Raw genomic sequence first — 12,209 nt, 5'->3', positions numbered from 1 at the left:
CTTAGAGTGATATTGATTTTTTGGGTAGGCCTTTTTCAAAGTGGCTTAAATATGTTTTAATATCAACTCCTGGAGCCCCGTCTGATTCTGCAAACCGGGAGCACGCTGACAACCAGCTACTGTATGGAATACACTGGCTATACATCATCCTATACAAGTATCTCATACAGCCACACTTAAAAAATCCCTAACTTTCACTTTAAAGTCTTGAAGTATTGAATAGCAAAATGAAAGACAGCCATGGAATCCACCAACATTTCAGAGCGAAATTGGAGACAATGGATTTGTCACAGCAGAATACGAAGGGTAAAGACTCTGTTTAAATGTGCTGCTGAGTCAGCATAAATAAGAACAAAAGTCTATATTTCATGCACCTGTCCCACCATTCAGGTCAGGATGGATGAAGTGTATGCACTAAATAACCCTTTTCCTAATCAGTAGTATCACACTGTGGGTAATATTACATGTTTAATATGCTCCTTCTCCCTGTCTCTCCTCCTCACACTCAAGTCTGGAGTTTGATTTTGTGAGTTCCCCACCTCTTTCCCAAAATAAAGTGCGGAGTCAGAGCACTCCCTGGTGGTGCCAAACCTGAACTTCAGCAACTCAAACTTGGCCAACTTTTTTTGTCTGGGTGATTTGGGCTGCGCTCAGCCTGAGCAGTTTGATCAGGCCTGGGACGATTTCAGCGGGAGTTTGTGCTGACTGATACACGAACAGGGGAGGAGGGGTTGAGCTTGGGGAGCTCTGTTGCTGTTGAGCCACTTGTTGCTTCTACAGTTTGTTATTGAGCAGAGATTCACAGACGTGTTGCTGCCTTTCACTGCAGCAGAGAATTTAAATACACTAATACACATATTTAAGATCTATTTTTCTTACTGTATGTCACACATGAATTCTGTAAGACATCGGTTAAAATAAAGTTTTTTTGTCAGACATATATTTTATGTAAATGTCCATTATGGCTACAATAAAACATGACAGGACAGTTGGGATTGAGCCACAATCACTGCATGATATTTGGCGGGCAAAACAGGTATTCGTACTGAACTTTTCAGAACAAAGCTTTTGCTTCGGTGCACTTTAAAAACCAAATGATATGTGATATGAACTATCCTATTACATTTGGAAAATAAAATATAAAACTTATACTGTGTTTAATATCATGTTTTCAGTGCCATCCTGCTCAATAAGGCAGCCTGAAAGCAGCACACAGATGGACAGGCGACTTGCTGTCTGCCTCTCCCACCTCCTAGGGCTGGGTAAAAAAATCGATTCATCAATACATTGCAATATGTTTTTTGCCAATTCAATATCGATAATTAAAATCCTGAAATCGATTATTACCGTTGTAATGATGCCCCGCTCCCGTGCAGGCAGCGTGAGTGACACTGGAGTGTGATTGACGTTGTTCAGAGGCCCCGCTTGACCCTAACCCTAAAAGCCAGCGTTTGGATACAAGAAGTCGATAACAGTTACATCGTGTTTGAGCCTCGTGAGTCAGTGTTAAAACACTGCAACAATACGACAAACCTACGTAAACATTTGATACGACACCACGCAGATGTTTTGCAAACTGTTGCTAACGCTAAAGCTGTGGATCACACACAAATGTGGGCTGACAAATCCTGCATAAATGTTTATTACTTTTGTTAAGTTTGGCTCGGGCAGAAACGTGTGCTTTTCTGTGCTTTAAATTTATTTTAGTTTAAATTTTTATTTAATAAAGAATAATGTAATGGTAAAATAAGTTCTGATGTGAGTTTGTTCTAAATCAATACAGATAATGCATGCTTCATTGAAAACATATCAGAAGGTATTAATGAATTATCTGGGTATTTCTGACATCAACACACATAACTGAATCGATATTGAATCGAAATCGAACAGAATCATGACCCAAAGAATCAAGATTGAACTGAATTGTGAGGTTCTTGACAATACCCAGCCCTAACACCTCCTGTCAGACACACTAGGAGGCACGCCATTAAAGCTAGCTCGCTGCAAGACTGTAAGTAATTCCATTACCATACCAGAAATAGAGGATCTTCAGATACCCTACAGGTCTGGCGTCTGGAGCCACTCTGGTTTCACAACTGACCCAGAAGCACACGACCCCCGACCCAAAGCACGGGTTGATCCACAGCAACAAACTGTCGTCGGAAGCTAACTCAGTAGCACACACACAACCCAAACCAGTTCAGCCATTAACACATAATTGGAGAGAGGTCTGAGGGTACTTCCCCTGGAAAAAAAATCCCTGCAATTCTGCATCACCTGCACTTGTCTAGTGATTAGTTATTAGTTATTATTAGCCTCTTAAAGTATAGAACAGCAAAACGTCTTCTACAGCTGCTAACAGCCCACCATCATTCCCAGTTAGAGAAAGGGTGAAATCAAAGGTAGTTCAAATCACTAAAACCACCCCCAATAACAACAAAAGTGGCAGAGAGCAGCTGGTTGAGAGACGGAGCGATATGTTGTCAAATTCATAGAATTCTATCTAAAGTCTGACTAAAACTGAGACTAAAACAAAGTCTTCTGTAGAAGTCTGAAGAAGTCACCTTCCCCCGCTGAACATTTTACTGTTCAGACCATTCATCGATCAGCTGTGTGATCAGCCAGGTGTGTTATTTGTTGATACTAGGCCTACTTGTTTTTGTCAGTGGTTGAAATAGTAAAATTAATCTCTTGGGCACAGTTACTTGGGTTTGGACAAAAATGTGCGGTGCAAACTGCGCCCCACCGTCAAAATGTGTGCACACCTGGCACAGTTTGTATTCAGGCACGTTTTATAAAAAACAAAACCATAAATATTTATGTGCACTTTCAGTATCAATTCTTTAACCAGCTGCTGCATGTTGGATGTTCAGTAAAACACAGGACACACAGTGGTAAAGACTGTGCACCACAGACAGTGTGCGTTTGTGCGTTTTGACCTACACCATAATAATAACCTGGTCAACTCACAGTGACACTGTTCAGTACATCACCTGACTGTTTTATCTCAGCTGTCTTCTTCTTTTGTGGTACATGACACCCCTACACTTTGCAGACAGAGTGTTGCCTCCACCCAGCCAAGCGTAATTAAACATACCAGCTTGAACCTGTACCGATAGATGACAATTTTTGGGGGGTCAAATTTCTCTCTTTCATATATTAGGGTGGATATGACTCCTGGTCGTCCATGGAGATTACACGCATGCTTATATGATTGTGGCATTTCACTGTGACGTTAATTCGCATATTTATTAAACTGAGTTCAGGGAGCTTGTGGATAGATATGCATAGAACCCCTGGTCAGCTCTGTCATTGCTTTCTACTCTTCCAATAAAGTTTGTACAAACTTGCTTTACTCTTTGCTGCACAAGGAAAATAATTGACAACACATTTATAGACTGATCTGACCCGAGAACAAACTACACTACAACCCTAATGACTCATTTACAGCAGCTGTATCTAAATAAAATATTTGTATTCTTTTGTGCACAAGAACTGATAATTAGTTCTATCAAATATGTAACTTCATGTCTGATGTGACCACAGTCAGTTGAGACTTAAGTTGTGGAAGGGTTCCAACTTTACACATTTGATTATATTTTTTTTCCTAAATGTATCTATTTGATGGAGTACGTACCTGAGTCCACAGCCTGATGCAGCTCGGCAGGTCCGCTGGAGGCTGGAGGAGCTCGATAGAGAGACTCGTTGTTGAAACCTGCAGAAAAAGCAGAGGTAGAAGAAGAGAGAGAGAGTCAGCTTAACACTTTGAAACCTGAGCAAATTGGCTTGATTTCTGAAATGAAATGAAAAAAATTAAAGTAAAACAAGGTAATGACTTGGAAAAATTACTAAAAAGATTAGAATGAATTTGTAAAATAATTTCAAATATGTAATCATGATAATTACAAAAATAGTTTTTCCCTAGCTTTTTTCTTTTTTTTTTGGAAAAAAGCTAGCTTAAAAAAATAAATAATCTTTTTTTTTTTTTAAGTTTGTAAAACTTTTCTTGCCAAGGTGCTCATTGCCTTTCTTCCCATGTTTGTAAAAGCAAAGTGATGATGCTCCAGGTTTCAAAGGGTTAAAGAATTGCTTTGTGTCTTAACTTACGAATGATGTATGTTAAGTTTTACAAATAATGTAAAGTCTGCCATTAGGACTCCAGGTTACAGATGTTGGGTTAAGTTACATATTTCATACAGTCCTGCAGGAATATAAAATGCATCACTGCTGCCCTCAGAGGACAGAAATATTACACGTTTATTATTTCTTAGTAGCTGGTAGATTTAGCAGCTGGTGGGCAGATTTCTTCTCTTTGGACAGAGTCAGGCCAGCTGTTTTCCCCTCTTCCAGTCTTTATGCTTAGCTAACCACATCCTTACACCAGATCCAAACTTCACGCACAGATGTTTGTTGTGTCTCACCGTGTTTCTCGATGGCCTCAATGAGTCTCCAAACAACCACGGGGGCCGCTTCAGACAAAAGCTCCGCCTCCACACCTGAGAGGGAAAGAGGGAAAATACTGTCAGCGCCAAAGAAGCAGCAAGAGATGTCAGTGCATGTCACAGCTTGAGAATGAGCAACACAATAACACATTGTTCACACTCACACTCTGCCTTCTCATTTAATACAGACCCACGACACACATACACACATGCACACACACGCACGCACACACACACGTGCACACACACACACACACACACACAGGGTTAATTAATGCTATTACTAGGCAGGTTTCCATTAACCCTCAAATTGCACCAAAATGAAACTGAGAATATAATATACACCCAATGGAAACTCCCATTTATCGCAAAAATGATTTTATGCTCGCATGAGGTGGTATTTCAGGTGATTTTTTTAAAAAAAACCATATTTTGCAAAACTGCAATAGAAACACTTTTTTGGCTTTCATTGGTCACATGATGCTATGGCTATGTGCTTGTCAGTAGGAACTGGCTCCCTCATGATGCAGCAGGAGCTACAAGAGGTGTTATTGCATCACATAACTCTTCAAAAGTTGAACGGATCACATCAGAAGTTTTGGATCCACAATTCCTCTGTGTAATCGTGCACTATCACCTCCCAGAAATCCCTTACATGTGGCCGCTCCCACATATAAGGGGCTTGCTTTTCCATTATTGCTCACATAACACGCCTATATTGGAAATAATGACGGCTACTGTGGTGGCTGACATAGAAATAAAGCTGATAAAGATTTGAACATCCGTCACCATGATTCTTGGAATGTTATCACCAGAGGAGAAGTTGCAAAACATCACTCGGTGGAAACACAGTCATCTCACAACTGTGTTTTATAGACATTTGAAGTTTGGCCCAAATCTGTAATGGAAACCTGCCTCGTGTTATTGTTACTATGTTTGTATCATTGCTGATGTTCATCAGTATGTTCAGCTTACACAGGTTAATATTGTTGATATGGCTGTTGTTTTTGTACTTTGATGTTAACATGTTTCATTGTTTACATTTTTAAAACTGTACTTTTCCCTTTAATAACCACCTTATACAATATGCTTTGGCAATTCTATGTTTTAATATGGTCATGCCAATAATGCCTCTTTGAATATAAATATGAATTTGAGAAGGACAGAGAGAGCGAGATGGAGAGAAAGAGAAAAAGATCATTATGTTTCACATTAAAACAACAACCATGGCTGTCTTTATGATTTTTTTTCTTACGACACCCCCAACTATTTATTTATTAATGGTGTACAGTAACTTTACCATTAGCTTTTAATGTGTCTGCCTTTCTTGCTTTGCACAAACAACTTAATTTTGTAACAAAAGTCAAGTTATTACATCACCAAGATCATATGCATTTATTAGCAATTTCTACAATCCATCCATCTTAACAGATGAAAGTAAGATTGTGTGTGACTCATCTGCAGCTTGTTCATTTAAAACACAGTTAAATATGTGAAAGTTATTAACAAAACATTAAGCAAAAGAACTGAAGGTCAACTGCTGCTGGAACATGTGGCAGTGTCGCAATGAAATGAAAAACGCCTGAATCGGAATGTGGCCAGACTGGCCATGAAAATAATCAGCTATCCGCATAAATTTCAATACTGTGCACACGCTGCCTGAGAGCAGCTAATCAGCAGGAGTGGATGTGAAAAGGTTAAGCAACATGTGGGATTTGATTACAGCCCACAGGCTGCAGCAGCAGCTGTCATAACATCCACTTTTGGGAATCAATTAGACTGAAGACAGACAGAATTTTCCAATTAAAGTTTACTAAGTGCTCAGCCAATGATTGCAACTGTTTTTTTTTTTTTTGTTTTTTTTGGGTTTTTTTTACTGATGAGAACCGAAAACTGAAAGAAGAAAATCTTGGTGACCAAGTTGCTTTCTTAGTCACCAACATCTTAAAAACCTTCTGCAAAAGAAACACTTTACGAAATCTGTGAAAATCTGAGTGATCAAAACTTTACTTTTACAGACATTTCTCCTCAAAAATTGAGAATACATCATTGGTGGGCCATTAAACTTCTCAAAAACAAACAAAAGAATTATTTTATATTATACTACATACTACATTTTTCATTTTGTTTTTTTAATTATCACAGTCTGGGATATGTGCATGTACATTGGGTAGAAAATAGTCAAAATGACAAATTCCAAGGGAATGACACCCAGAAATAATTCAATGCATGTTTTTATGCTTTGATGGCTGTGGGATTAAACTGTCAGTTTGAATGGGTTTCAATGAAGCATTTTTGTACCTAACAGTCTGAATGCAACAGTTTTGTTTCCACAGTGTATTTCAGACTTATTGTATGAGCTGAGCTGGAAATTCCAAGATGAAATTCCAAAAATGTATACCACTTGCCTGAACACAGCCAAAATGACCCAAAACTGAAGAATGAAAAGCGCGTAAAATGCGCCAAACAGTCCCGAAGGCATACAATGCAGGATTTGTTACTCTCCATTTGTCAAACAACATACAACCTTGGGGACAGAATTAACTGTACTTCAAGGGCTCACGATGTAAATTTAGCAAAATATTTGTTTCCACAGCATTGTTTCTATCAGTCCAACACCACAGTCATATCATGCTAACCACTCTGCTGCTCTGAGTTACAACAAAAATACAGTTTTATTTCACTAATTCAAATACTTGTCTTTAACCAGCCTAAAAATGCAGCTGAGTTACTGACAACAAAACTCAACACTTTTTTTTTTTAACAAATATTTTACATTAAAAATATATCTGGAATGAAGCAGGAAGTAGGGCTAAAACTAACAATTATTTTCACTGCTGATTGATCTGACAATTAATTGTCTGGTCTACAAAATGTCAGAAAATACCAACAGCAGCCTCTCACTATTTGACAGGGCCAAAGATCTGCAGACCTCCAGACAACAAAGACATACAGGTTGCTAGCATATAAAACAAGGAAATGCATTGAATCTTCACAGTGGAGAAACTAAAATAAATTCATTAATTAAAAACAAAACCCTGATTAACTACTCATCTAATTGTTTCCACACTCTAGAATAAAGTGTGAATCATCAAGTGCCTAGAATTCATGAATGAGAAGAGAACTAGTGAGGAAAGAAAAGCTCAGAGTACAGAATGGGACATACTGTACATACATACTATTTCATATATTTTTTAAAATGATTCCAATACATTTTTCAACCCTAACCTTGTTTATTCTCTGGTTATTGCATACTGTAATATATAACATTCTCACTTGGTCAAATGCATATCAGGGCTCACACAGCATCTCTCCAAGTGTACCGTTAATAATCTGTTCATGCTTTTTTTTCTTTGTTCTATCTCTACATTTTCTTCTTCCAGCCCTCCTACCTCGCTTGTTTTTTTTTCTTTTCTCCCCTCATTTCCTCTACAATTTGTTTTCATCCCTCTTTTTCTTTCGCCCTTTTAATCACCATTTTTTCGGCTCATCATTTCCATCCCTGCTTCCTTTCTTCCGCTCACTTACTCTTTCTCACCCTCTCTTCCCGGCTCAGCTATTCCCTCGCTCTTTTGTTGTGCAGTTGACAGCGCTGTGATATATCACAGCACACACACACACAGCCGAGTGACAGTCGTACTGAGTTAAATGACACTTGTCCTTTGATGCTCGCTCACACACACACGTGCACATACACACACACACACACAAACTTACATAAACACATGGGCCAATAATCCTATTAATCCTTTGAGGAGGAAACAACAACAAACACATATCTGCTGTGTTTACAGGTGTACAGACCTGTATCTGCTGCGCTGATTGTGTTTTGTATTGTTTCGCATGTGTGTGTGTGTGTGTGTGTGTGTGTGTGTGTATGTGTGTGTGTGTGTGTGTGTGTGTGTGTGTGTGTGTGTGCGCGCGCGCGCGCACGCAACGAGAAGCAGCAGAGGAATTTCCGGAGATATAGGTCGTTAAATGTACAGTGCTTCCATTAACGTCACTGTCACAACGCATCACAGAGGCAATATCTCACCCGCAGGAGAGAGAGAAGGAGAAGAGAGAAGAGGAGAGGACAACTGAAAAGACGATGAGAAAATGAGAAGGACAATAGAGAAGAGCACAAAGGAGAAAAAGAGGACAAACAGGAGAAAAGAGGACAAAGAAGAATGGGAAAAGTGGACCTGGAAGAAGAAGAAGAGATGAGAGGGCAAAGGCAAAGACTACAAGAGAAGACAGGGACATAAGTAACAGAAGTGAGGAGGACAACAAAGAAGAGAGAAGAAGGGAAGAAGACAACACAAAAGACAATAGAGAGACAGACAGACAATAGAGACGTTTGGAGGAGGGGGTAAAGATAACAGAGACAAGACAGAAATAGAAAAGAAGTGTACAAAAGAAAAGGACAGAAAGACCTAGGCAAGAAGACGAGACGGCAAGAGCAAAGAAGACAAAAGAAGGCAAGAGAAAGTGGACAGAAGAGATAAAAAGGGAAGATGTCAAATGCAAAGACAAGAAGAACAAAAAAAGAACAGAAATGAATAACAATCAAAGAGTACAAGACAAGAGAACAGAAGAGAAGAGACCAGAAGAGGAGGGACAATAGAAAAAAGGACAAAAGACAGAAGATTAAATACAAGAGGAAAAGGGGAAAGACAACACAGACAAAAATAGAAAAGCAGAGGACAAAATAAATGAATGGTAAGACCAGGACATGAAGGCAGAAGGTAGATTTTTAAGTCATTTTTTAAACAAATTTAACAAAATTACATTTACATTTTTTACAGCAACAAGGACAGGAGGAGAAGAGGAAGACAGCAAAAGAGAAAAGAGGAGGACAAAAGTGATGAGGACAAAAAAGAAGGGCGGGGGCCTCAGGGAAACTTTTGCCACTTTTGCAAATTGTCAGGAGGCCAGGGGGCAATCGTAGCAGCCAGATATATGTTTCAAGGATTTTAGAACTTTTCTAAGATTTCAGAACATTTCTAGGATTTTGAGATGGTTCTGGGATTTAGGGCATTTCTAAGATTTATGGACATCTCTAGGATCTTGAAATGCTCCTAGGGTTTTAGGACATTTTTCAGGATTTAGACACATACGTATGATTTTAGAACATTTCCATCGATGTCAAGACATTTCTGGGATTTTACGATGCTTCTAACGGTGCGTACCCACCAAACGCGATTAAAAATGATCGCGCCTCAAGATTACATACAAAGTCAATGCAAAGACGCGATTTGACGCCTCATTTTGCCGGGCGACGCAATGGACGCGATTGCGCGGCGCGTTGGACGCGTTGGACGCGAAATTCGCGGCGCGTTGGACGCGTTGGACGCGAAATTCGCGTCCAACGCCTCGCGTCCAACGCTCGAGTTGAAATAATTGAACTTTTGCGGCGTCGTCGCGTGAAGACGCGCCGCGACAGCCTATCAGCGTTGAGATCGTCATCGACGTGCTGACGTATGGACGTCCTGGTGTTCCCTCGCAAAATCTAATCAAAACGCCAGAAACAATGGAGGAGCAGCTTATCGTCGCCGTCACCGCTCACCCAGAGCTGTACGACAGTTCCTGTCCCTTGTTGCAGGAGACGGTGGAACTCGCCGAGCTCACGCCGCCTCCGTAGGGTAGCATGCACCCAGAACCGACGTCGGCGCCTAGCCCGCAGACGACGCTGGGAACTTCTCCAGAGCAGATGCGGTGCAGCGATCGTCAACGAGAGAATGAAATGTCTTGAAATCTTACAAAGCGGAAGAAATGTTGTTGTTTGGGCGGGCTCAACGCGCGGCGCGATTTCGTCGCGCGTCGAGTCCCATTTTCGGGTTTTTGTACGAGCGTCAAAACTGGAGCGTCCGGCGCGACGCGATTTCATTTGAGGCGCGATGAAATAATTTTTATCGCGTTTGGTGGGTACGCACGGTAAGACTTTGGGACATTTCTAGGATTTTAGAATGTTTGTAAGATTTCAAGACATTTCCAGGATTTTAGGACATTAGGTGGGGTTTAGTGTGGGGGATCCTCCACTGGCACTTTTTTGATAAACAAGCTCTATTTGATGCTGCTTTATGCACTCAGGCACCTTATGTATACTAAATGTACAAAAACAATTCCAAGTGTGAATCACTTTAGTTTTATTGTGATTTAGAAAATGGCTGAACGGGCCAGCCAGCACTCTGTTGGGGGTCAGATTGAGAGTGAAAAGAGTGAAAATAGAAAAAAAAAAAAGGTCAAAGGACAAGACAAAGACAAAAAAGAATCGCACGAAGGAAAAGAGAGGAAGGAAAGAGGACAAAATAGAAGAGAGGAAGTTAAAAGGGAGGAGAAGAAAACAGGGGAGAAGAATGGAAAGAACAGGAAATATAGGAGAAGAGACAAGAGGACAACAGCAAAGAGGACAAGACAAAGAGAGGAGAGCAGCAGATAAGGAACAATGAAGCTGAGCTCTGCAGTAGACCAGCATCCTACCAGCTCCTATAGAGGACGTATGGAGCTGCACACAAAGGCACAAACACCAACACACACACACACGCGCACACACACACACACACACACACACACACACACACACACACACACACACACACACAGTGTAGGTAACACATTCACATAAACAGGCAGACACACACTCATAAACATACAGTAAATACTATACATACACAGCTGTGACAGTTGGGAGAGACAAAGAGAAGGGAAAACACAAATACAGAGTGTGTGTGCCAATGTGTGTGTGTGTGTGTCCTCTGTCACTGAGGTGTTCTGTCATTAAAACATGCTCCATTGCATTATACTGCATAGACCCTATAGTGCTCTGGTAAACAAACTACTCCCTGTCAATCCCTTCCCGCTGCATGAGCACAGAGAGACAGAAACTCTCTCTGTCTCTCGATCGCACGCGCATGCACACGCGCACACGCGCACACGCACACACAACTGTGCCCCCCCCCCCCACAGAGAGCTGTGGTTTCTGATCAGCGGTGTTTGAAAATGATTTATTGATCAGAGGAGTTGGCATTATGAAGTAGACCCTGAGCCGCTGCTCTTTTCAATATAGACCGATAATAACACACACACACACACACACACACACACACACACACACACACACTTGCACACACACCCGAGCATCAAGATAAGAGAGTGGAGCTATAGATTGAGATGTCTGCATCATGCAGACGTAACGTTGGGTGCCTTTGGGGCTGCAGATAAGTCATATATTAGGATATTCTCTTGATGTATAATACATCACATTTAGGTCAAATACTTAAACATAGCGTATGAAAGGGGAAATTCATTTATTTTTTATGTTCACAGGAGATTATGAGTAAGTTTGATCTTTATCCTGAGTCCCTCTGCTGAGTCTCTGATCTTTTCACTGCTTCTGACAGCAGAGCCGCAGCAGGCAGCCTTCAGTCCTGTAGTAACACGCAGTGACAGCAGGGGGCAGCTGACTCCAGCCCTGACTGGACACAACTCTGGCCTTTTACCTGTCAGCTGCTTCACAGGGACATCCCAGGTAACAGTGAGAGGTCCACTTCTGTCATTTCAAAAAACTTGAACCACAATTTCCTACATAAACAGACTGAAACAAGGCTCAGTTGTGATGTTCGACTGAAACAGGTGGACTGACTTGTGAAATTATACATCCATGTCCATGAAAACTTGCTGTTTTGAAGTACACAGTTTATTTTTATTTCACCATTTTTTAAAAGTGCATTTGGTCCAGAGCAATACTTAATTACTCACAGCCTTGAATATTCCTACTAAGCTGTT

The 12,209-nt window shown here is 40.7% G+C and overlaps 1 protein-coding gene across 1 annotated transcript in view; it reads right to left on the bottom strand.

Moving 5' to 3' along the window:
* LOC121962833 (phosphatidylinositol 3-kinase regulatory subunit alpha-like) overlaps positions 1-12,209 on the bottom strand; it is a 213,303-nt gene that overhangs the window by 122,655 nt on the left and 78,439 nt on the right. The window contains exons 2-3 of the mRNA XM_042513146.1: positions 4,422-4,496; positions 3,638-3,715 (exon numbers count right to left, since the gene is read on the bottom strand). Coding sequence (XP_042369080.1) covers positions 3,638-3,715; positions 4,422-4,496 — 153 coding nt within the window. The remainder of the gene's footprint in view (positions 1-3,637; positions 3,716-4,421; positions 4,497-12,209) is intronic.

Source organism: Plectropomus leopardus, chromosome 3 (genome assembly GCF_008729295.1).
Source record: "Plectropomus leopardus isolate mb chromosome 3, YSFRI_Pleo_2.0, whole genome shotgun sequence".
Taxonomy (NCBI): domain Eukaryota; kingdom Metazoa; phylum Chordata; class Actinopteri; order Perciformes; family Serranidae; genus Plectropomus; species Plectropomus leopardus.
Note: the sequence above shows the minus strand (reverse complement) of the source record. Positions and strands in the feature narration are given on the sequence as shown.